Raw genomic sequence first — 26,114 nt, 5'->3', positions numbered from 1 at the left:
ATGCGCCGCTGCTGCCCGGCGCTCTGCATCCGCACCGCCATCGACGCCACCGCCATCGACGCCACCGCCGACATCTCCGCCGCCCTCGCCCCCGTCCCCGTCCCGCCCGCCGCCGTGTCCCGCCCGCCGCTGCTGGTGCTGGTGCTGCTGCAGCGCCGCCCCGCGCCGCCCGCCCCCGCGGCCCCGCCGCACAAGATGGCGGCCGGAGGGAGCGGCGGCCCCGGCGGCCTCTCCTCCTCCTGCCCGCAGCCGCCGCCGCCCCCGCCGGGCAACGGGGCCGCGGCCGCCGCCTGCACCAACGGCGCGCCCGCCTCGCCGCCCGGCCTCACCTACAACCAGAGCGGCGCCGCCAACCCGCCGGCGGCCAGCGGAGGCGCGGGGGGCCCGGCGGCGGCGGGGGCGGCGGGGGCGACCGGCGGGGCGGGCGGTCCCGGCGGGGCGCTGCAGCGGGAGCCGGTGTACAACTGGCAGGCGACGAAGCCGACGGTGCAGGAGCGGTTCGCGTTCCTCTTCAACAACGAGGTGCTCAGCGACGTGCACTTCCTGGTGGGGAAGGGCCGCGGCTCCCAGCGCATCCCGGCGCACAGGTGGGGCGGGGGGCACGGGGAGCCCACACGCGGGGAGCCGGGAATGCGGGAGGGATGTGGGGTCTGGGAGGTGGGGGGACCCGGCCCCAGGGCCCTGCGGGGGGGCCGCGGGTCCCGGGCCTCGGCAGGGTCGTGGGGGCCGGCCCGATGGCCCTGGGGGCGTCCCTTCACGCCCCCCACACTGATAAAGGGAGTCGCCCGTTTATTTGACAAAACTGCCCTTCAGGCATCGCTCCTCCTCCTGTCAGGGATCGTCACCCCCTCATCCCCCAAACCGCCCTTCGAGGATTGCTTGTCTTACCCTCCACGTTGTGCTCTGAGGGAATTGCGCTGGGAATTGCCTCCTTATCCCCCTCACTTCCCATCAGAGATTGCTCTCCTCACCCCTCTGTGTTGTTCCTCAGGGAATCACTCCCTTATCCCCCAAAACTGCTTCTCAGTGGTTTCTCCCTTTGCTCCCTCGTTTTTCTCCTCAGGGAATTGCTCCCTTATCCCCTAAAACCGCCCCTCAGGGAACATCTCCTTATTCGCAGAATAGTTCATCAGGGACGGCCCCTCATCCTCTTCAGGGATGATTTCTTTACTTTGCATCAGTATTTGCCCCTCATCCCCAAAACCACCCCTCAGATAGGGGAGTGCTGTGGGCTCTCCTGCAGCCTCGGGTGGTGATGTGCCTTCAGGTGGGGTACAGGGGTGCAGGGTTTGGGCTGCTGCACCTCTCCTGTGAAGAGAGAAAAGGGGGTCACATACCTGCACCCCACATTTCACCCCTGCTCAGAGACATGTCCTGAGCACAGGACCCCCACTGGTCAGTCAGCGTCACCCCAGATCTCTCCCAGCCCTGGGGTCAGTGTTGTGCCTTTCCTCTCCATCACCAGCCCGGAATGGGTCCAGGGTTTGGGTGAGAGTGTTTTTCACAGAGGCGTGGCATGAATGGGGTGGGCACAGTGTGGAAAATCCCAAATCTCTGGATCTTGCTTGGAAGTAACCCTTGGTTTGGTGGGAAGCAGAGGAGAGGAGGAATAGTCACCCAGGCTGCCTGATCCCTGCTGACAGGGATTACCAAAATCAGAGCATTGGGGATGGAATTGAAAGAACAGTGATTTGAGACCCCAAATTTCAGGTACAACATTTTAATTTTAAAATTACCTTTATTGAATCTTTTTCTAAGCCCTGTGTTTTGGGGGTTAATCCACTACCATAAAGAGTTGGAAGAGCTGTGTTGAGAATGACACCTGGGCCTGAATAACCCTTGGAGGTTAATGCTTAAGGCTGAGCTGCCATTTGCGAATTTGCAGCTCAGAGGAGCTGGGAATCGCCTCCACCTGGATGATGCAGATCTGATGTGGCTGATTGACATTCAGCTTGTTCCTTCGGGGAGCTCCAGTGAATCCACGTGTGCCACCCTCTTCCCCCTACCCCGGGAAGGGCCTCCCAAGGAAGAGCTCAGAGATGGAACCAGCTTTAATTGGGTGAGGGAGGTTCCTTGGTGGACCTGGAAGTGGTGCTTGGCAAAGGCAGCCTCCCTCCAAACAGTTTCAAACCATTGCTTTTCTCCTAAATGCTCACATTCCTGGAAGTTTCCCCTTCAGATTTCCCCTTTTTCTCACACTTTTAGAACAAACCACACTTGTTCTAGGCTGGTTTGAGTGTTTAGGGTGTCAGCTTTGCTCTCTTATAATTTGAAGCTTAATTAGTATTTGGGTAAGCTTGCTCCTGTCCTGAGAACTAGGCTTGCTGGGTGGGGACAGGTGATGTTCAGCCCAGAAATAAATGGAAAATAAATGAAGTTTTGGAAAAAAAAAATAAAATTGTCCCCAAAGTGAGATGCTGCTTAATTGCTCTAAAATTCATCTGGTGCTCTGGGCGGTAAAGATAGAATGGAGTGTGTCATGGTGTGACAACCCACCTAAGGATTTAGAGATATTAGTAAAACTTGTCCGTGTGATGTTGGGATATCCTGGTGATTCATGAAGTACTGTGGTTATTTCAGAAATAAGGGAGCCTAAAATAAAACCACCCAGACCCCTTCTGTGCTCAGTTCTCTCACAGCAGCTCAACAGTAGAAGATACTTTGTGTTGGAATTGAGTTGCAAAGCAGCCATGGGTTCAATTGGAGAGGTGCTGTTGTGCTTCAGTGACCAGAGCAGGTGTTGGTGCTTTGTCAGATGTCTGAAATCATAAACTCATGGAGTTATTAAGGTTGGAAAACACCTTTAAGATATCAAATCAAATCATCAGCCCAGCACCACTACATTCACCACTAAACCATGTCCCCAGGTGCCACATCCAGAGGTTTTTTGAACACTTCCACGGATGATAACTCCACCACCACTCTGGGCGGCCCATTCCAGTGCTTTACAACTTTTTTGTAAAGAATTTTTCCCTAATATCCAATCTAAACCTCCCCTGGCACAATTGTGCCAGCTAAGTATTTCTGCAATCTGGTTTAATTGTTAAATTTTCAGAACAGGCCAGGTATCAAGCATAGTTGCAGGAGGAGCAACTCCTAAACAGGGTTCTTGGACAGCTGCTTATGGTGCTTTGAGGAGTGGTCTGCAGCATCCTGCCTGGCATCCTTGATATGACTTCATGGTGTGCTGGGAACGGCTTTGGCAGCAGACTGGGAAGCACAAATAATCCAAGAGATGCAATCCTTTGGGAGCTGGAAGTGATAGTGCAGGTGATTCCTGGTCAGTCTTCTCCTGGATGAAGCCAAGGGGATGTGGAGGGTTTGTAGGTTGAGGTAATGAAGTCGTGTGTGCCCAGGTGATGTTGTACACTGATGCTGGTGCCAGGAGAATATTTCTGAGAGAGCTGTAGGTTCAGGTGTGTTTCTGAGTGCCCCTGATAAATTCAGTTAATGACTTTAATCTGAAAGGAGGGAAGGTTTAGATTAAATATCAGGAATTCTTTCCTGTGAGGGTGGGGAGGCCCTGGCACAGGGTGCCCAGAGCAGTTGTGGCTGTCCCTGGATCCCTGGCAGTGTCCAAGGCCAGGCTGGGGCTTGGAGCAAACTGGGACAGTGGAAGGTCCCTGCCTGTGGCAGGGGGTGGGACTGGTTGGGCTTTAAGGTCCCTTCCCACCCAAACCATTTCAAAATTCTGTGGTTCAGCAGTTCATATCAAGCCACAGAGACAGACAAAAGAAACCTCACAGAGCAACTAAGAGCAAACATTCATTTTGTGTGTGAGCCCAGTTTGTAGTGAAAGGTGTAAATGGGTTTGGCTGAAGGGTCACCTGTCCAAGTATCCACAGCCCTGTGAAGATCAGGTGTTTCCCACCTGGAGGAGGCTCCAGACTCTGTGGAGGTTCTTGCCTACCCTGAAGCAGGCCCTGTCTCTGAGCCTTCAGCTTGTTCTCTTTTGCTGCTGAATAAGCCGTGAAGAAGATGGGATGGCCTTAATTTTTTTCTCTGTCAAGGCCAGGCTGAGCAGCTGCCTCAAAGCTTCATGGCGCCAGCATGGCCAAGGTCAACACATTGATTAGACCCATCAGTAAGAGGGAAGGGTTTTTTGTCTTTTTCCAGATCCGCTTCATTGAGTGCAATATCAATGGAATTAGAAATATCTAAACCTCATCAGCCAGGAGCTGCATGGGTGTAATAATTAAACTTGTTAATTGGCCAGAAAACAGGGCCCAAGAGTGAGCAGGGCAAGTATGTGGGAATGCAACCCTGTGTGTGCTCCAGCCTGGGAGATCTACAGCTTGGGGACAGCCTGAGTGAGATTCTGGCTGTTGTTTCCAGGAGTCTCTTCTGAGCCCATCCTGTCTTTTCTTGGGCATGTATTCACTCACAGTTCCTGCTGTGTCGTGTGCTGAGGTGTCCCATGGCTCCTGCTCCTGTGCAGGGCTGCTCCTGCCTCCTGCTCCTTTCACCTGGGATCTGCATCCTCTGCAGCCAGCACACCATCAGCAGCAGCAGCAGCTTCTCATCACCTCCAGTGTCACTGAGCTCCAGCACATCACGTGTTGCTCTGTTCCTGTGCCAGCTCTTCTGGAGCAGATATTTTAAGGTTTCTCCGCAGTGGTGCGGATGGAGGAGGGAGCTGTGCAGCAGCAGTGGGGTAGCTGTGGGTTTTGAGGGGTTTCTTTTTATTGGTGTTTCTGTAGTGCCTGGAAAGGGAGCAGCACTGGTGGGTGTGCAGATGAAACCAGGTGACAAGTGGAGGTGCCAAGGTGAACATGAAGCAGTGAAAGTTGTGATAGGAAGCAAAATAGCAGAAGGAAAGTCATTTTCTTGCAGGCCTTCAACAGCCTGTAGAGTCAGCTTTGGATCCTTTTGAAGACAAATCAAATTAACCTCAGGGGAGTTCCTGTGACTTATTGCTGACAGTTTACTTTGGCTCTTCCTGGTACAAAGGGAATGAGGAGAAATCAGGTGTTGCTTTCTTAATACTTTAGTTTTGTTTCTGCTTATTTCTCTGCCTCCTTTCAGTAGTCCACTTTGTTTTGGCCACAGAAGTGTTTAAGAATAACCCTCTGTTGGATTTTCCCATCTGAGACAAACCCCATCTCTTCCTCCTGCAGGCCTGCATGGTTGGGGGAAGTTAGTGGATCATGTAGGAGGAATGGTGTGCATCCATCCCTGCTTTTCCTGGAGTGTCTTTAGAGCAGATCTGAATATTCCTTTTAGAAAGAGTAAGAAAACACCAGAGAGAGAGAGGGATTTTCTTACGTTAATTATGTTCTCTTAATGTTTTAAGAGAACTTCAAATGTGGAGTCCTGTGTTTCTCTGGCAACTCCCGGGATCCTATTAGGGCTCAGCAGTTTACAAAATCTGACTGATTTGTCCCTGACTGAAATGGAAGCAAACATTTGAGCTTTTTAAAATGAATGCCCTTTTCAAATAGCTTCTGAAAGCTCTTGCTCATTGAGGACCTATACTGTGCTGGCTGTGAGAATGAAAATTTGAGAGTGCAATTAATATATGTTAATTTTTAGTATCCGACAAAGCCAGCGATTGTTTTGCCACCATCGCTGCTTTTGGAGGAACAAGGATTTTTGTTTCATCTGGCAATTCTGGTATTGTGAGGAAGGTTTTTATTTGTTCTTGATGTTTTTCTTGAGAATGGTTTGACAGAAATATGCATGTGTGTACTTTTTTGTAACCACTGTGGTTTGTCCCAAGTTCCCTGAGCCCATCAGGAACAATAAGCCGCCTCGTCAGCCAAACTCCGTCACAGCAAATGAGCCTGGCGCATCCATGGAGCTTCACTCCATTGTATCCCTGGGAAGCCTCCTTTGGATGGGAGGGGAGTGAAAAGCGAGAAAATGAAAACATTGTTTAAATGGAAATTTCCTACTTTTAAAAGGTCATTTCCGATTAAATCTGACTGAAATTCTCCCTTAGTGCTGGACTTTCCTTGGGCTGGAGGTTTCTGCCCCATGCCTGCTGTCTTGTGTGGACTTCTGCCTTCAGTTCTTGCTGCTGCTCTGGAAGCATGCATCAAACCACTGCAGCAAGAGCCTGGAATATTCCAGCTTTTTTCTTTTCTTAGTTGGTAGAGAAGTGGTTGTAGTCATGTTCTGCAGCCTGGGCTGCTCTGCTTCCCCACTCTGCTGAGCTGTGACCTTCATTTTAACTTCAGGGAGCTGCATGGTGGCAGACACAGGAATCCTTCATGGCAAAAGCTCATCTCTGCATTTTTGAACAAGAAAGTTCTCAAAATGGCTTTCTAAGTCCTGAAGCAGGTACAGCAGCTTAAATACACACATGCCTCTCAGCAGCCCAGGCCTGGGCCTCCTTCTAAAACAGGAGATGTTGTCTGTCAAGGGAAAATCATCTTGCTTACATGGGAGTGATGGGACATAATTTTTGGTGTCAAACCCATTTTGTGCAAGTTCTGCTTCCAGTCTTTTTAGAGCTGATAACATCCTTCTCTGTGCCAGTAATTACCACGTGAGTTCCCAGCAGTGCTGAAGTCTTTGTGTACACCTCACTGTGCTGCTTTGCTCTGGGGGAGGTTTGTTCTTCCCTCTGGGCTGAGCCCAGAGCAGGTTATCCGTGGAAGGACCCAGCATTGTGCCTGGGGAGGGCAACTCCTGTGCCAGGGCTTGGGATCTGCAGCTCCTGGTGCTGCTGCTGGTGCAGTTTTGTGTTTTGGGAGCTTGCTCTGCATCACCAAAGACATGTGCCTGGGCCTGTGGAAGAGGATGGGTAGTGTGCAGTGACAGGTTTTCTGTAAGTGTTTCCAGTAGGTGACTGTAGGGAATAGCAGTAAGACTTAGGCTCTGTTTACTGGAAGAACTTGAACTTCCTAACTTTGCTGTTTCTTTGCTTCTCAACCTTGGGATGATACATAGGCTCCTACTGAGACTTTACAAAGCAGCCATGTCTATTCTATTCCATAATTCCCAAAATCTGGCCTTTGGGGAACCATTACTGTGCTGTATGCCAGGACAGGGCTCAGAAGGAAGATCTTTGCAGCTTTGGTGCTTTGCAGTTAAGGAGCAGAAAGCCTGACCCTCCCTGCTCTTGCAAAACACTTTTGCTTTAACTCCACAAGCAATTTGCTTTCCCTGAGGGTGGCTTGGGGATTAGCAACCAGCCTGGGATTTTTTTTGAATATAAATATGTTTTAACATAAGATTTTATTTGCATGTTTGTTTTTTCCACGTTAGGTTTGTGCTGGCCGTGGGCAGCGCTGTCTTCGATGCGATGTTTAATGGTGGGATGGCCACAACCTCCACAGAGATTGAGCTGCCTGATGTGGAGCCTGCTGCCTTCCTAGCCCTGCTCAAGTAAGCTGCTTCTAAAGCACAGGATAACTGGGATGCACAGATTTAGTGTAGAAAACAAATGTTTTTAATGAAAGCAGAGAAGTATTTGTAGAGCGGAGATTGTTAGTTTCCAAAATGAAATGCCTCTTTGATCTGTTCAACAGTATTTAAATGCTGGTGTTAAATCCCTGTTTTCTTGGGTGAAAGTCTACTGTAGCTACTGCATAAATTTATATATATATATATATATATATATATGTATATATATATATTTATATAAAATATAAAATATGGGCCATTGTCTTATAGCTTCTTTTTTGTTAATTGGTTTGGTTTCCAAATGCTCTTTGTGAGAAGAGGGGAAAAGTGATCTTTTGAAAGCTCTGTAAGTTACAAATACTTGGAGCTTGTTTAGGTCATGAGCAAGTTGTAACAGGTAAGTAGGGGTGTGTAATAAATGTCAGCCATTCCTTGTGAATGGAGGGTATCACCCTTTGTGTGGGTTTTATTCCTCATTTGCAGAGCTGGGTTTGAATTTACATTTGCAGTGTGCATTGCAAGTCTGTGTGCTGGAGGAGGAGGAGGAAGGGGCTGTAACGTCCTATTCACCAATTCCTTTAAGCTTGGCTGGTGCTGTAGAACATCCAGCAGCAATCCTGAGTGTAGTCATTGTCCTGTTTCTATAGGATTTCTGTAACCTACTTCCAGGGGTTTCCAGTCCTGTGCTCTTGACATGTTCCCCACTCCCTTCCTACTGGGAGCAGTCACTATATATAGCTCTGGCACACTTTTTTCTTTACCTTCAGAAAGTGCTTTGGTTTTGCCCGTGTTATCTTAGAATATTTTAAAATTGATCTGGGCAAGAATGAAAGGCCAGAAATAATTGAGATTCCTGAGCCCCTTCCCCTTTGGCTCACTTTAAAGCAGACACCAGCATGTGGGAAATCCCTCTAATTGGTGCATGCCTGTCAGCCATGTGGATCTCTCTGGAGTGCAGAGCTTGTAGCTATCTTTAAATCTTAGTGAGGCCCAAATATCCAGTGAATTAGGGGCAAAAATCCTGTTGTTTCCCTGCCAGTGCTGAGATTCCAGCACTTTAAACAGAGGGATTTCAGAAGAGATTCGTCATCTGAAAAGACAAGTTGTGACTTTACTTTAGGTGGATTTCAACAGAAATTTTTTTTTTTTTTTTTTTTTTTTTTTTTTTTTTTTTGTGGAAGAAGTCATTGGTGGATTACCTCAGTGCCTCTGAGCTTGCAGTTATGCTGCTGTGTCCATGGTCCAGTGCTTAAATCTAGAACTTTTAGGTTGCTTTTAAAATGCTCAAGAGCTTAAATGTGCCAGAGGAAGTTTGGGTGCTGCTTCCAGGAGAAGGCTGACCAAGTATGTGGTATGAGTTCCTGGAGTAAAACCAATCCCTCCAAACACTGATCTAGAATGGCAGCTGATCCTTACATATGTTTTTGGACTTGGTCCAAGCCATGATCTAATGCTGTAGGATCAGAAGCTTATCCAGGGACAAAGTGCCCATCCTGAATGTTCTGCTGAAGGTCCCATCTGGATGCTGGATTGTGATGGTATTTGTGGGCTAGTGACCTTTAATAGGTCTGCTGGAATTGTATAAGAGATTCTTTTTCATTATTATTATTATTTTCATGTTAACCCAAAGATGGGAACATGTCTGATTGTCTGGGGTTACAGTCTAAATGTTCTTTTAAATTGATACTGGGCTTTTTCACAGTTTGAGCCTCTCTTGTTGTCTAAGCGCACACTGGACTGTGGTAAACAGAAATACTGACACAGTCACTGAAGTAAACAAATAATTGTTTTTAGAGCCACTGTGTTCTTTTAATCTTGGAATAGAAAGGATTGCTCAGTGCAAATGGGGCTGAGAAGGGATGTGTGCAAAATACATTGATGAACCTGTGGCATGAGGCTGCTATTGACAAATGCCCTGGAGCAGCACAAAAGCCTGCTTTCAGCAGTGAGAGTGCTTCCCTGCCTGTGGATAACACTGTTGATGCTTCCCTGAATGGCATCCTGCTCTCCTCTAGCTAGAGAAGTACGAGTTCCTCTGCTGCAGATGGGAAATGCTGCCTGGCATCCCCCTGGAAGAGCCCTTCTGCTGTGTGAAGCTTCCAGGAGCTGTAGCCACACAATCTGCTGCTGTGTCCCCTTCAGAGAAATACAGAGCAAGAAATTGCTGGATTTTCCAAAATATCCTGTAGAATAGGAATGCCAAGCACAGTTAACTCAATCTCTGTGTTTTGTGCCTTTGAGATCCTGACTGGCAAATGCTGCAATGGTTAAGGGACATACAGGAAAAAACAAACAAACAACTCTGCATGGGCTGTTCACCTGGAGAAGAGAAGACTCTGGGGAAAGCCTAGAGCCTCTTCCAGGGCCTAAAGGGGTTCCAAGAGAGCTGGAGAGGGACTTGGGACAAGGGATGGAGGGACAGGACACAGGGAATGGCTTCCCACTGCCAGAGGGCAGGGCTGGATGGGATATTGGGAAGGAATTGTTGGCTGTGAGGGTGGGGAGGCCCTGGCACAGCTGCGGCTGCCCCTGGATCCCTGGCAGTGTCCAAAGCCAGGCTGGGCAGGTTTGAAGTAACCTATGAAAGGTGTCCCTGCCCATGGCAGGGGGTGGGAATAAGAGAGTCTTTATAGTCCCTTCCAAGCCAAACCATTCTGGGATTCTGTGATAAGGACTAACACCAGTGCGTCACTTTCTCTGGTCAGTGAATTCAGGTATGAGGGGGTTCGGTCAGGTTTCCTTTGTTTTTTGGGTCAGGAATGTGCTTCCTTGTTTTGGCCTAACAGTGCAGGCTGGTGCTTTGCTGCAGCATGGCAGTCCTTGTTTTTCACTGCAATTAACTCTTGCTTTATGCTGAAGTTATTACATTGTGAGCTGTACTTAAACATCTGTGTTGTGAAATGAAACAGTTCAATCTATAAAGTGAAGAGATGAGAAAGGGGAGTGTGTGTAAAGCAGCACCTCATGTGCAGTGGATGGATATGTCTGAGTGCTTCTCAGGACTTCTGAATTAGTAGTGTAAAATGGAGTTTCTCTTGTGAGGGAGGCAAGCAAAGTTGAATCTTTGTCCTTGTTTATTCTAATTGAATAGCCAAAAATCTGAATTTTAAGGGGTGCACTTCACCAGAGACTGTTTTAGCCTGGTGTAAGTGGCAGGATAAGAACTCACTGGTGGTGGGGTGCAAGGCAGTTTGAGCTGCTTCGGTGGAAATCCCAGCTGTTAAAAGTTATACTGTAAAATGTCTGTTTAAAAAAAAAAAATAATCTTGGTAAACCAGAGTCAGTGGGAAGGATGTGAAAACCCTTCTATCTCTCCAGCAGAGGAAATGGACCAGGATGACAGGCAGAGGCACAAACATGTTTTCTATGAATTGCAGGGGTTTTACCCTGTTATCTTAATTCACCACAGCAATGTTTGTTTGCATGCTTTCAGATTTCTTTACTCAGACGAAGTTCAGATTGGACCAGAGACTGTTATGACAACACTTTACACAGCTAAGAAATATGCAGTTCCAGCCCTTGAAGCTCATTGTGTGGAGTTTCTTAAAAAAAACCTCCGAGCAGACAATGCGTTCATGCTGTTAACTCAGGTGAGTTTGTAATCATCTGCCTTCAGAAAGGTCCAGCAGTCAGAAAATGGGAGTTTTCTGAGTGTTACCGAGTTGATCATCCAAAGTGGAGCAGTTCTTGGTCGTTTTGAATTCTTCTTCACAGGAGTCCAGCACTGCTGAGCAGGTTCTTACAAAGAGCAATAAAATACAGCAAACGTTGCTGCTGTTTCAGATCTTTCACTGTGGCAGGTGGTTCCTTCCAGAGTGTGAGTTGGAGATGGAGTTAACAGGGTGGAAAGATTTCATCTGCAAGAAGAAAAGTGGAATGAGAGGATTTCCATGTGTTACAGAATCAGGACTGGTAGTGCTGAGCTTTCTCTCAGTGCTGTTATCTGGCTGCTCAGCCATTCCTTGAAGGACTTCTGTGCCATAAATTCCCTGTAGTGGGGGTGAAAGAAAAGCTTTTTGTGAGTGCTTTGGTTTATTTTCCTGGGAGAGGAACAAGATGCTCTCTTCCTCAGCCTGTTCAGCCCAGCCTCCTGCACTGAAGGCTCACAGACCCAGAGTGTCAGAGCAACTGTTCCTTGGCCCTGGGTCTGATCCGGTCTCTGAGGGTTGGGCTCTTCCACCTTCCATTTGACTCTTGAAGCAGCAAAGTAGGAGACAATGTTTACAACTTCTGCTTAGTTTGGAAAAGATCAGATTTTGCATCCAGGTTGATTAAATGAGCATCACGGTTGTTCCCATTTCCCAGCCCTATCCTCTCTCTCTGGTCCCTGCCACTCTCTCTTGCACAGCTGATGCCATATTGGTGACATCCACAGTGCTGTCACCTGTGTGGTGGTGTCTGGCACTGCCAGGGACACCCTGTTCTGGGAGCTGTCGGAATAAGAAACACGCAGGCGTTGTGTGTGAGCTTCTTTCCTTTAGGGAAGGGGCAGACTGGAGTGGCTCTGGAGGGATATTTCTCATCAACCAGCTTAGGAAAGTTGCTGTGGTGTCTGATGTTAAATAGACCTTGCAGAGGAGCTGCACTGAGTTGCAAACCAGCACACTGAGGTGGCCTGGCTCTGAGAGGTTGCCTGTCTTGCCCAGCATTCCTGTCTGCTGGATTTTTTCCCCTCATCAGGAGTGCAGGTGTCTCTCAGGCTCTGGCTGTAGGTACCATGTGGGTGGCAGTGGCTACACCAGCAGTTGTGCAGATACTGAGGCGGGGCTGGCCTGAAGCAGTCACTGCTGAGCTCGTTGCTCAGGATTAGGCTGGGATTATTTATTAAGTTTAAATATTTGGGTCAGTTCTCAAAGTAGTTCCATGTCACACGGCAGTTGTAGACACTTGTTACTTCTTGGGTTCAGCTACTGCTTCAACACTCCATGGCCTTCTTACACATCCTCTTTAACGTGGCCCTTTTCCACATGCCTTGAATAGATGAGGCAGCCCCTGAGGCATGGGGGGATCCACGCTGCACTTCCCAGAGGCAGATTCGGGACTTGAAGGCTCTTGTTTGGGAAGTGGCAGCCAAATCTCTGCTCCCATCTCTGATGCATGGTGGGACAATTGTAGCTCCTTGGCTGCAGCTCTCCTGTTCTTTGGGTTCAGCAACTGCAATCTGAAAGATCAGAAGTTGTTAGCCAGGAACTGGGAACAGATCATTCCTACAGGCTGAAGTTTTGGGGAGGCATGTTAAGAAAGCCACTGTCTCATGATGGGTTAGAGGTGTTGACTTTCAGAGGTATTCCTTATGCAGAGATTTTTTGTGGTTCCCTGTGTCTCTGCGCTTCAGTTTGTAGCTTTGGCAAGGTAATATTTAGGTTTATGGTGACTTCCTTACAGGTCACAAAGGTCCTTCTTTGGCAAAGGAGGAAGGTATCTTTGTGTTTCAGATATCAAAAGCAAAATACGGCCTGGCGCACTTATCCGTGGCACTGAGGCAGGTGAAATGCCAGATGGGGAAAGGCTTTCCTGATTTCTTTTGTTTTTTGTGGCCTGTCATTCTGATTAATTATTAGTGGTGATTCTATCTAGTTTTAGGTTCACTGTTGCTCTGTATCAAGTCTGAGATGTTTGAGGCAGGTCTTGTTTGAGAAATGTGCCTGATCTCAATGACTGGCTGCACCTCACTGAAGGGATCTCTTCTCACAACCCTCTTGTTTCTGGTCCATTGTGAAAACCTGCTTGTTTATGCTTTCTCTGCATCAAACCAACAACCTCTTCAGTAAATTACAGACCTGAGATAAATCTTGTACAAGGCCCAATAGTCTTAAGGTCATGTACCTGAAACCCCAGGTAGAGCTGCAAACCTCCTTGTGTGTGTGTCTGCCCAGTCTGCTGGTCCAGCAGCTGTGTCACTGTCTGTCTCAAGCAACTGCTGATCAATGGCAGAAATATCAGAGGCAAACAGCTTTTCTAACTGATTGTGCCTCATAGTGAACTGTGATCTTACACTTGGATGTACGTCCAAGTGTCACTTTGATCAGCAAGAAAATAAAGCTTGCCTGGAGCTGCTGTGGGGAAGAGCTCTGTAAGAGTAATCAAAGTCCTCACGTGTCCAAAGAGCCACTACAGTAGTAAAGTCTGAGTCAGTCACAGCTCTTGATGCCAAGAGTATAAAGGCACTGGCAGCCCTCCAGTCCCTGGAGCAGGTGACAACTGCTGAAGTTTCCCTGGGCCCTGAGAATTTGTTTCAGCTTCCTGCACTTGAGGTCTCAGCACAAAGGTTGGCCTTGCTGAGCTCTGCATGCTACAAGCAGGGGTGAAGCAGAAGATGCTCGAAGACGTCTCCTGAGTGATGGAATTCCCAGCCCAAAACATGAGTCTTAAACCTTACCTGTGGCAGTGAGTTCAAGTCCGGTGTATTCTTGTTAGGTGTGATGTCAAGGCAGTTCCTTCCTAAACAACAAAACCAAAGCACTGAAGTAAGAGTTTAGTGGTTTTTTTTGTGTGTTCCATCCATTTCTGCTTGTGCTGGGCACAGGGCTGATAACACATGGCAGTCCAGGGTGATCTGAAGTGGCAGCAAAATTGTTACAAGACTTCACCAGAGAAATTCTGAGCAGCTTTCCAGGCTGTGTAAAGGCTTTGCTTGGAATAGTAACCTATTTTGGGACGAATTCTTTAAGGTAACTGGATTAGAGTAGCTGTTTCTGTGCAAAACATGGAAATGCACTAAGCAGGCTGTGTACCCTGTAGGGCTCCCCAGGACACACAGGCACTGCTGCTACAGCTTTTTCTTGCTAATACGCAAGATCAGTGTGGCTGCTCTTACAGAATAAGCTGCCTCTGCATTATTCGTAGAGCAGGCAGGCCTGGAGTCACTGGGCAAAGCTTTCTTGTAAATAGAAAAACGATGTAAAAACTGCCTGTGCTCAGCTGACAGGGTCAGTGTGGTGCTGGAAAGCACGATCAGCGCCTGCACCCAGGCCGTGTTGAAACAAAGACGTGCCTGAAGACATGCACAGCTGAACCAGGGCTGCTGCCAAACACAGAATTTTCTAGTGTTTGCCTTGTCATGCTTAACTGCTTGTGAAAGGCCCAGTGGATTCCTGGTGCAGTCAGGCATGGTATTGCTAATGAAGATGGGCTGTGGCAGGGGAAGGGGGGTTCCTAGTGTAAACTTTAAAATACCTTTTCTGTTAATGATGCTCTTTCCTGTCTAGGCCCGGCTGTTTGATGAGCCCCAGCTGGCCAGCCTGTGCCTGGAGAACATAGACAAGAACACCTCAGATGCCATCAATGCAGAGGGGTTTACAGACATTGACCTGGGTAAGCTCTTTTCCATCCCTCCCTCTCTCTCCATGCTTTCATAACTAGCTTGTCTCCAAAGTTGTTACTGGTTAATAATGCTTGGCACTTGTGGCTTGGCTGTTCTGGAGCAATCAGTTGAATAGTCTCTGGCACAAAGCAGCTGGAGACAGGGAATTTGCCAAAGAGTTTGCTGCCTTGCCTGCAGAAATACCCTGGAATCTGCTTACTTTGGTGCAACTTGAGTTTTCTGGGCATGACACAAAGCCCGCTTCCTGTGTTGATGTTGGCAGGTTTTGGGTGGGTGTAAACTTGCCTTTTTTGTAGAGTTGGCTTTGTTCCCCAAGTCTTTGTCAGGTTTTGGAGTTAAAAAGGTGGTGTGTTTTTGGAAGCAAGGACTGGCTATTTTAATTACCGTCTGCAGTTTCCAAACTTGCTGGGCACAGTTAATGAACATCAAAATTCAGGCTTTAACCTTCTTCTAATGAGATGGGCTGTGGAGGTAAGGCACGGGTCACCTTCTGGCTTTTGTGCCGCTTGTTTCATCCAAATTTGACGTTTGACGTCAAGCAAGTTGCAATTCATCCTCCTGCACTTGCATTAACATGTCAATTAAATGGGCTCTGTTTGCTGCTCTGGTGAGCTCCTTGCTGATGGAATATGCAGATAAATCTTCCTCAGCAGCTGCAGGCGGCACTTTTGGGAGATGCTGTTGGTTCAGCCGCTTCCTCTTTTACCTTGGCTGTGCACGGGGTACTCCTGGTGAGGTGAAAGGGGCTGATTTGGGGTTAGAGCCTGAAGCTGTGCCTGTTGTCCTGCCCTGCAGACACCCTGGTGGCAGTGCTGGAGAGGGACACCCTGGGGATCCGGGAGGTTCGCCTGTTCAATGCCGTGGTGCGCTGGTCGGAGGCCGAGTGTCAGCGGCAGCAGCTCCAGGTGATTCCAGAGAACAAGCGGAAGGTTCTGGGCAAAGCTCTCTCCCTTATCCGATTCCCACTGATGACTATTGAGGAGTTTGCAGCAGGTAACTCAACAAAGGTGTTTCTGGCAATCCTGGTCTTTGCTTTTCCTCAGCTACAGAGAGTCAAGAGTGAGGGAGGGTTTTCTCTGCATATGCTGTAGTGATTTAAATATGAGACTCCGCCCATGTTCCTCCCCATTTTCCCTCATTCTCCCCCATTCTCCCCCTAAGAGGGGTCTACAAGAAGGCTGGAAAGGGACATTTCGTAAGTGACAGCACAAGGGGGAATGGCCTCCTGAAGGAGGGCAGGGTTAGATTGGATTTTTAGAAGGAAATTCTGTAGTATAAAGGTGTGAGGCCCTGGCACAGGTTGCCCAGAGCAGCTGTGGCTCCAGGCTGGACAGGGCTTGGAGTGCTCTGGGATAGTGGAAGGTGTCCCTGCCTATGGCAAGGGGTGGAACTGGATGAGCTTTAAGGTCACTTCCAACACTCTTCTGTGATTCTATGATTAAAATCTGTTGTCTAAATGCCATTTTCATCCATGCCCATTCACTCATTCTGAAGCCTGTGGTGCTCCCCTGGGAGGAGCAGGGGGATCACAGCTGTGCTTGCTCTCACAGCATGGTTGGATGGTTACAGTCCCATTCAGCTGAGAGCAAAGATCCAAACTGGGGTTCACCTGCTTCCCTTTCCAGCTGTCCTGAGCTTTTAAACTACACAAACCTAATGGAGTTGCAAATAATTGGTGTTGATCATAGTCTGTTCCCAAAGAGAAATGGGGATGTTTCTCCCCATCCTCTGCCTGTGGTGGTGTTGGCCCTGTCTTGCCAATGCTATTCAGAGCAAAGTCCCATATCTGAGAAACTTTGAAAATGTTCTTTGAGTTGCAGGCTTGGTGTTGTTTAGTCTGTGTCTCAAAGCATTTTTCAAGTTTACATTAAGATCTTGATCCACAGAGATGTCTAACTCATTTCACAGCTTGGACTATAGATTGCCTTGTTTTGTTTTCATGGCTTGTTGTCTTTCGCTTCATCCTCTGGTGATTCCCTGGGGATTGGAAGCTGGCAATGGGCTTAAATAGTTTTCATGCTAAAAAGACACAGTGGAGCCATTTTCCAGACTGCAGCTTGTTTCAGGCTGCAGTGCTGTGTACACAGAAGCAAACAGGGGCACTGACCCCCTTCCTTTGCAGTCACTTCTCAGGGCAGTGCTGGCGTCAGCTGGTCAGTCCTTCATGTCCCCGTTCCCACGTGAGGAGGGCTGTTAGTAAGGAGAAAATCTGTGCTTCAGACTTGATCCCCACTCCCTGCCTGGCCTGTCACAGCTGTGATGGCCTTAGTGATGTGGATTTCTTCAGAAGGAGTTTGCTCGTGAAGCAGAGATCTTTGCATTTTTCTGCAGATCCCATTTCTTTCAGCCCTTTCTTGTGACCTTGTATCATTCTCTCACTGGAAGGAAAGTGTTAATTTTGGCATGTTTGGGTTGAAGGCTTTGAGCTGGGAGTACCAGTGCCCTTCCACATGTTGTCTGTCACAAACTTCTTGTCCCACTTGGACCTTTGTGCTTTAAGAGAAATTCTTAAGTTTTCTCCATGCACTTTAACCTAAAAGATGATCAAAACCCCCAAACCTGGGGGACTGCAATGATCAACTGTTCCTTAAACAAGGAATTAACTTAGAATTCCTTCAGCTTTGTCCTTTTTTGAGTTTCTGAATGACTGTGATTTCTGTGGTGATCACAGCAGAGACAGGAGAGAGAGACTTTTCCCCTCCACACCCCTCTCTCTCAAAAGCCAAAAAAAGTTGGAATTTTACAGTAGTGGTTTCACCAGTTTATTGTATAATCTAGTATCAAACGTGGGGGTTTGCATGAAAATGTTTTAACTGGCAAATGTGTCCCTCCCTGCCCTTAGAGCAGGTAATTTGAAACATTGCAGAAGTGAGTTGCAGCAACAGGGGATAAGTTCAGACACGATCAATGGGGCTGACGTTTTTGCTGAACAAAGTATCCAAATGCTCATTTGCCTTTGAGCAGTCAACTTCCTTGAATTCTTGAGTCTCTCTCCCCATTGCATCATTGGACCAGCTTATGTCTGGGTAAGATCATGCTGAATTTAACCAGCTACAAGTAGTTTTGGACCTACAAGTAGCTGGGCATTTGCTCAGCACGTTAAAGAGCATTTAACTGCTGTTCTTTCCCCAAAACTCAGTGGTCTTGTTTCTGTTTAAAGCCTTGTGCAAACAGCTGTAGAGAGGCCTTTGAGTGTTAGGCTGACAGATCAATTTTTATCCAGTTTCACTTTTGAAAGTATTTGAAGAAGTTTGAAAAAACTGAGTTTAGCATCACTGAGTTGGTTGCCCAGAGTAGCTGTGGCTGCCCCTGGATCCCTGGAAGGCCAGGCTGGATGGGGCTTGGAGCACCTTGGGATAGTGGAAGCTGTTCCTGCTCATGGCAGGGGTTGGAACTGGATGAGCTTTAAGGTCCCTTCCAACGCAAACTGCTCTGTGATTCTGTCATCACTCTGGAAAAATGTCTTGTTACTGGAGAAAAAAGATGAGAACGTGCTCCAGCTCTTGGTAAAATCAGTAACGTTTTTCCCAAGGTTCTACAATAAAGGTGTTAAAATGCAAAATGTGGATTAAATGCCTGAAGGAATGAGCTGAACCACCTTTGTCTTGAGTAAAAATACTCTTCAACTTTTTGAGTTGATGGTAACTGTGTGACAGTCCCTGTCCCTGCTCCTCATGGTCCTCCATCGTGTCTGAATCACCGGTGTGGATGTTTGGACATCTTTCTCTTACCAATGTTACCATTTCCAGGAGTGGGGCAAGGATCAGCTGCATTCTTTTGGGTTTTTTTGGTAGCCCAGTGCATTTGGGCTCCACAGAGCTTGGCAGGTAATCATAGTTCCATGTTCCATGAAGGCTCTGCAGCCCACGACTGCCCTGTGCATAAAGGGCAGCACCTTTGTCTGGGATGTAATATCTTGATATAATGCTGGGATCCCACCTCTGATGGGGATTTAGCCTCCTCCCAGCTGCAAGTCAGGCTTGTTTCCCTGTGAAAATCCCAGAGGGATTCCTTCAGCTTATGCAGTTCTTGGGCCCACAAGATCAGAGGGACCTAAAGCTGTTGCAGAGTGTCCAAAGGAGGGACACGGAGCTGGGGAAGGCTCTGAGGAGAGGCTGAGGGCACTTGGCTCATTCAGCTGGAGCAGAGGAGACTGAGGGGAGGCTCCTCGGGGGCTGCAGCTCCTCCCGAGGGGAGGCGGAGGGGCAGGGGCTGAGCTCTGCTCTGGGACAGGGACAGGAGCCCAGGAAGGGCTGGAGCTGTGTCAGGGCTTGGGATGGAGCTCAGGGAAAGGTTCTTCCCCCCGAGGCTGCTGGGGCACTGCCCAGGCTCCCCAGGGAATGGTCCCAGCCCCAAGGCTGCCAGAGCTGCAGGAGCCTTTGGACAACGCTCTCAGGGATGCTCAGGGTGGGATTGTTGGGGTGTCTGTGCAGGGCCAAGGGCTACACTGATGATCCCTGTGGGTTCCTCCTGACACAGGATATTCCAGGACTCTGTGATTCCCTAAGGCTGATGGCATTGCCCCTTCCCTCCCCTCTGCAGGGCCTGCCCAGTCGGGGATCCTGACGGACCGGGAGGTGGTGAGCCTGTTCCTGCACTTCACAGTGAACCCGAAGCCGCGGGTGGAGTTCATCGACCGGCCCCGGTGCTGCCTGCGGGGCAAGGAGTGCAGCATCAGCCGCTTCCAGCAGGTGGAGAGCCGCTGGGGGTACAGTGGGACGAGTGACAGGATCAGGTCAGCTCTCGCGCCCATTCCCACCCCTGGGCTCGTGTTCTGAGCTTTCCACTGCTCTAGCTCTAAACACACAAGGTTCTGTGCTATGCCCCAAGTTCCCACCTTGTAAAACCCAAAGGGGAGTTGTTTTGCTGGGCAGAACCATCCCCTGGTGCACTGACCTGCATGTTGCTGCCACTTTGCATCTCCGTTGGTAAAGGTTTCCAGAAAATGTGGCTCCCAGCACAGGCCCCTGGAAAGGGAGGGAAATAACCCCTCAAAGGCTTCCTGCAGCTTAGGGGCACATAAATAAGTTGTCACCAGTTGTTCCCCTGCCATGCTTCATGGGGGGACAGGTAACCAGTGCTCCATCAGGTTGGTTCCCTGCTCTAGGTGTCAGTGTGACTTGTTGAAGCCCCTTAACATCTCTCCTGTTGGGAAGAGAGGTTGAGATAAAGTTCTGCTACACCCTGTTTGTTCAGACCTGAGCTTCTAGAGAACCAGCAGAGCCCAGTTACAGTGACAGAGACTGGCAAGTGTGGCTGGAAAATGGTGCTTTACAAGGCTTGTGTGGCCAGGGAATGAGAACAGGACAGGAGGGAATCAGGAAGCCTTGGTTCTTTCCTGATTTGTGTTTATCTTGGGTAGAAGGTGACTCACAGCAGTGAAGCTCTTCACAATTTTTAAGATGGTTCTGTTGCACTGGAGCTGTTGGTGAGATCCTGTGGTCCATTTACCCTTGGCAGTGGGAACTGCTGCCAGCTCCAAACACCTCCTGTTCCCACCTGTAATGCTCATAGACTTTTTGGAGCTTGGGTTTGACTTCAGGTTCAGCCTCTGCAGCATCAGGGTCAGTTCCAACACTGAACATTCCATGCTGGCTGCAGACCAGTTTATTCTGGGAACACAACAGGGCTAAAAGAGTTGGTGGACAGATGAAGAAACACTGCTGGCAGCTTAGAAGGCACTGAGGCTTCTGCTGCTTGAGAAGATGGAGCTGTATTGGGGTAAATACCCTTCCCCTTCTTCCTTGGGCAGCAGGGATTCCTGCACTCAGGAGTGACTGAATCCTTATGTTTGCTCTTGGTAAATTTGGAATGCAGCAAATACCCAGCAGCACATGAACAATTCCCCAGGGCTCAGCAGTGAAATATCCAATGCTGTTTGCTGGACAGAGCACAGTGAGGTGGGCATTGTTCCACTCCCAGGCTGCCCTGCCTGGGCTCGGTGGACCTTTGGGGATGCTGATGTTTTGCCACAACTTGGAAACACTTCCTGAGCCTGGACCCTGAAATTTGGTGATGGCATTGTGCAGCTTTGTGTTTTACACGAGTGCACTGGGCCAATCAGAGGTGTGAGTGTGCAGCTGATGGTTCTGGGCAGGGTTTCACCTCTCTCTAAGGGCTGTGCTTAAATCTGTGTAGGTTTGATTAAATCATAAGTGTAAAATCAGCACAAGTGGAGATATTGGTGCTGATATCAGCTACGTATCAGCAATACAGGAGTGGCAAGTTAGGACTGACTTTCCTGCTCTTTTCCTGCAGGTTCTCAGTAAACAAAAGGATATTTGTAGTTGGGTTTGGATTATACGGATCCATACACGGGCCAACGGATTACCAAGTAAATATACAGGTAATTCTCTCTGCTGCCTTAAAAATCCTGGCTGTTTTAGGGGCTGACAAACGCATTTTAGTGAATCTGTAACAAAATCTGAGTTCAGAGGGACTGTGTGTGTCCCTGGGCAGAGGGGCTGGCAGATGTAGCAAGGGCCAGATGGGGCACTGGGGATCAGAAGGATTATTGCTCTTGATTTTATTGCACACGTCAGTACAGCATCTCCCCAGGTCTGCTCCCAGCTTTGGGGCAGTTGGGAGGCAGTTTGGGAAGCAGCTGTAATTGATTTCTCACCCTGAGCAGGCTGGGGGAGGCTCAGTTGTCTCAAGTCCATCATGATCTTGTCCAAAGACCAGGTGGATCCCGTGGGTGCTGTGTGCCTGTTCTGGGTGCATGTGCCACCCCAGTGTGGGTCACTGGAGAAGGGCTGTCTCCAGGAGAGTTACTCCAGCACACAGGGCAGGTGTGATGAGCACAGACTGTCAGCATTTCTTCCCTGATTGTCAGGGCTCATCCTGCTGCCCTGAGCTCTTGGGGGAGAAGGGTCTAAGCACAGTGTGGGCTTGCAGTGCTCTGCCAGCCTGGGGGTGAGGAGGGACTGTCCTGGGCTGCCTGGGACCTGAGCCCACAGCTCTGTGGTGAGCTCAGAGGGGCCCAGAGCAGCTGTGGCTGCCTCATCCCTGAAAGTGTAAGTCCAGGATGTGGCTTGGAGCAACCTGTGATAGTGGGGTGGCGTCCTTGCCACTGGCAGGGGGGTTGGAGATGGATGATCCTTAAGGTCCCTTCCAATCCAAATGTGGATTGTGTGGTTCTGTGATCATGGCATTGATGAGGGCCACGAGTAATGGACAGTGCAGTCATCACAGGGCTGGTCAGTCTGGGAGTGCCTGGGGCTCAGCCCAGCTCAGGGACACTCACGCAGGCAGGGCTGGCAGTGTCCAGCCCTGCAGATGAAAGGCTGACCCTGTGTTGCAGATCATCCACACGGACAGCAACACGGTCCTGGGGCAGAACGACACCGGCTTCAGCTGTGACGGGTCGTCCAACACCTTCCGGGTCATGTTCAAGGAGCCTGTTGAGATTTTACCCAATGTCAACTACACAGCCTGTGCTACTCTAAAGGTACCGCAAGGGGTGGGGTGAAGTGCAGGCAGGTGGGGGCACCTGCTGTGGGTCTTCAGTGCAACCTGGGCCTTGCTCTGTGTCCTTTGAGGCCAGTGGTACAATCTCCAAAGTCTCTGAGTGACCTGCTGCTGCCATGAGCTCAGCATTCAGAGCTGTTTTTTTACTTGTCTCACAGCACTGAACAGGTGTTTCACTGAGGAGGGGATGGGGTGATTTTTTTGGTGTGTACAGCTGAGCTGTCAGTTCTGCAAGTATGTAATCCAGAGCCTGTTGCAGTGGCCTCAAAAAGTTCATATTTAGCTGTTGAGAGCTGGTTAAATTAGCATTTAAAGAGAGATGAGATTGAGCTCAGAATACCTGAGGTGCAAATCCAGGAGGAAAAGTGAGGAACTGAGATCCCCACCCAATGCTGGGCAGCAGCAGGGTCCTGACCTGTTCTTGTCTTCCGTGACCCCTGCAGGGTCCAGATTCCCACTATGGAACCAAAGGACTGCGCAAAGTGATCCATGAATCACCAACAACGGGAGCCAAAACCTGCTTTACGTTCTGTTACGCGGCTGGGAACAACAACGGCACCTCCGTGGAGGATGGACAAATCCCAGAGATCATCTTCTACACATAGTGCCACTGCCCAGCCCGCCCTGGACTCGACTCTTCCCCGTCACCTCCCAAACGAAATCTCTGGCTGAGTTTGACCACACCAATTGGAGCCACACTAGCCAAAGGTCTCAGTGAAATCATTTCAAAGCTCATGTTCTGCCTTGTGCTAGTGCTGCTGCTGCTCTCAGGTGCCAGGCGAGCTGGTGTCCCAGTGCAGGCCAGCTGGTGTCCCAGTACCATTCGTAGGTTGTCTGTGGCTTGTTGTTTTTCACCTCCTGATTAACCCTATCTAACAACGTGCGTTTTTCGGACTGTAATGAATGTAGATGCTTTTCCACCGGTCAAGCAAGGCAGCGAGTGGCTCTGGTTGTGGTTTCACTTGCCGTGAGGAGATGGTCCTGCAGACAGACTCAGTCAAGGCTGGGTAGGCCCTGCTCTGCTCCAGCTCAGCACTCCAGGCCAGACTGCAGGGCTTGGCCAGCCCGTGTCTGGCACCTTCCCTGCCAGCAGCCTCAGCACACAGAGCCGCCTTCAAAAGTCACAGAAAGTGGCCTTTTCCCTGAGGCTTTGCTGTTCCAGCACTACACAGGCTTGGAGACCTCAAACCTGAGCTCCTCTGGAGGGACCGTAGCATTTTTCTGCTCTTTTCACTGATCTGTGACAATCCTCACCTCGGGCAGTTGGTGGCAGCGAGGTGACCTCCCTGCAGAGTGGTAAAGGGCAGCAGCCTGGCCAGGCAGTCCCTCCTGTATTCTGAATCCCGTGGTGCTGCTTCCAAACCCCTGACACGTCCCAAGTGCTGGGTGATACTCAGCTCAGCCTTGAGCAGCCCCAGCTCTGTTGTTACTGGTCGTTGTCCTTTGCAAAGTGCCAGGGTTTGTCAGTTGAAGCAGAAGGGCACCTGCCTCACCTGTTCCTGGGCACTCCTGCAGTTTCCATGCACGTTTCCATGCATTTCCCTCTGTTCCTGTGCATTGCTGCCCGCCCCTGCTGCCCCGATGGAAGCAGGAAGAGAGGCTGGATGTGCACCTGCCTGTTACCTGTAATGCAGCAGATGGGCAAGGATTTACTGAACGGTTCAGGAAAAGGTGGAATATTCTCCATGCTGGTGTGTGTTTGCACACTGCCTGTTGGCCAGGCACAGGAGGGAGATCACAAACATCATCTGCTGAGCTGTGGAGCTCAGTGACCTGGAAGATACCGCTTGTACCTGTTCAGAGCCAGCTGCTTGTCCCTGTGGCTGTCACAGAGAGGGTGGCCGGTCCTGGGCGGCCTGACCAGCCCCACCCTCACTGCCCATGAGTGAAGACCACAAGACTCTTCCTCCCCTCCACTGCAGAGGAAGCTGGAATTTAGCTCAGCCTGGCAGAAAGACCGGAGGTGCCAGAGTCTGCGTGGGACTCGCTGGGGTGTGCTGCCTCAGGGCGCCTTCCCTGACTTCCTGCTCCAGCACACGGAGCCATTGCCACTCTCTAAGCAGCTGCTGCAACTGGATTTTACTGCTTGAAGTCAAAACCTGGCTGTCCTTGGCTGGAGCACGGAGCTGCTCCTCTTGCCACTGCCCCAGCCGGGATCCTGGGGCTGTGCTGGCTGGAGTCTCCTGCTCAGCCGTGCAGCAGCAGCCTGGGAGTGCCCTGCACCTCCTCACCAGTAGCTGTTAGAGAGGGCCAGAGTGTGTTCTGTGCTCCAGGGAGATGGTGTGAGCTGTGTATTGTCAGCTTGCTTCCAGGTGGGATGGTTCTAATACGGCCAGTACTAAAAAATAGAATAAAACCCCAACCCTGGGTCCATGACCTGGTGCCTGAACCCGACTCTGTGCAATGCAAACAGTGTTGTGAGATGGATTCACAGCCCAGGCTCTGTGTCCGTCAGGCTGTCCGTGACTGTGCCCGCTCCTGTCACCACCCCTCTCCCAAAGGTGGTGGGAATGTCACTGCTGGCAGCTGGGGCCCTTGCTGGGACCTGCACCTTCCCTAGGGGGTCTGATCTGGGTTCTGCACATTGGGGGGGGGGGGGGTGGGGGTGGGTACAGGTGGAAATAGTGGAATAATTGGAATTTGAGAGAAGCAGAGCTGTGCACTTGGCTCTGGGAAGAGCAGGGCTGGGGCTGGCCCTGCCCAGCTGCAGTGGGAGCGTCCTACTGGCTGTTCCCTGGAAGTTCTGTTCTCATTATTATTTTGTTACACAAATTCTTTTCCCAAATCCCACCTTCCTGCCCTCCCTTGGGGCAGGTCTGGCAGCTTGTCCTGTCACGGAGGGAGAGGAGACAAACTCTGAACTACACCCAAGCAACTTCTGTTCTTACGGCTTTTCCGCAGTTTGATGCAATTCTGGCTTTTGTAGATAGATGAATGTAATTCCTTGTTGGACATGCCTGTTCCTAGAAGTATGAGCCATTCTGTTGTACCACGTCACCTTCTGAGCAGAGCGGGCCCGGCTCGGCTCCTGTGCTATTTGATGAATGTATCCGATGCTCTCGTCCCGTGTTCACACTCTGCTTTTTGGCCAGCTTTGTGATTTGTAAATAGGAAAACAATAAAGACATTGAGGTTGTCTACGAAGTTTCTTTGTGGTTGGAGGGAAACGATGGGCACTGGTGGAGGGGAAGTGTGGGTCAAACTGGCTCCTTGGCTCCTGGCCCGTCTCCCCCAGCCACGGTTGTGGGGTCCATGGGATGTGGGATGAGCTGGATCCTTGGGAATCCTGGAGCCTGGCAATCACTGCTGGGGCGTCCAGGCCCTCAGGGTATGAGGTGGTGGTAGGAGAGCAGCAGGCTGGCACAGGGTGGGCACACTCTGGTCTGGGTCATGTCATTTTATGACTGAATTTCTTGAACCTGAATTAGAGGTTTTTGACAATTAAATTAAAGGCTGCCTCAGCCTTTGCAGGGGCCAGTCCAGGCCTGGGGGGGAAAGGCAGATCCTCTGGCCTGTGAGTGCCAGTATGGAGTGGCTGTGGGGGCTGCTGGAGCAAGGATGAAGGTTGGGCTCTGCACAGCTCCCACTGTCACTCAGCACTGCGGGGCCAGCAGGGCCCTGCCCTTTGCCCAGAGGGAGCAGTGGGGCCATGGTGAACGTGAGCCTCTGGGCCAGGGGCAGCTTCCCAGCGCTCCAGACCGTGCTGGAGCTTGGCCACAGGGCCCTGCAGTGCCAGGAGCAGGGGAAGCCCAGCCCGGCCCATCTGCTCTCACCCTACCCACACTCTGCTCACCAAGGCACACGGTCCTGCGGCCCTGGATGGATCATGCTGGGCTCAGCACAATGTCCTCGCCTTCCTTCTCATCCTCAGCCACGATGCCAAGGGCTCCCCTCCTCCACCATCACCTTCCTCACTCATGGGCTTTACAGGAGCATCCGCCGGGAGCCTGGGGAGGGCTGCCCAGAGCCA

The 26,114-nt window shown here is 50.0% G+C and overlaps 1 protein-coding gene across 1 annotated transcript; it reads left to right on the top strand.

Annotated features, from left to right (window-relative positions):
* On the top strand, positions 1–24,742 carry BTBD2 (BTB domain containing 2; the record flags this gene model as incomplete). The annotated part of the gene is made up of 9 exons (XM_083879844.1): positions 1–587; positions 7,213–7,332; positions 10,784–10,940; positions 14,559–14,664; positions 15,470–15,667; positions 19,217–19,409; positions 20,933–21,020; positions 21,978–22,124; positions 22,588–24,742. The coding sequence occupies 9 exons, from the start codon at positions 1–3 to the stop codon at positions 22,747–22,749; spliced, it is 1,758 nt and encodes a 585-aa protein (XP_083735970.1). The 3' UTR covers positions 22,750–24,742.
* Positions 24,743–26,114: the final 1,372 nt, after the last annotated feature.

Source organism: Zosterops lateralis, assembly GCF_965231275.1.
Source record: "Zosterops lateralis genome assembly, chromosome: 29".
Classification (NCBI taxonomy): domain Eukaryota; kingdom Metazoa; phylum Chordata; class Aves; order Passeriformes; family Zosteropidae; genus Zosterops; species Zosterops lateralis.
Note: the sequence above shows the minus strand (reverse complement) of the source record. Positions and strands in the feature narration are given on the sequence as shown.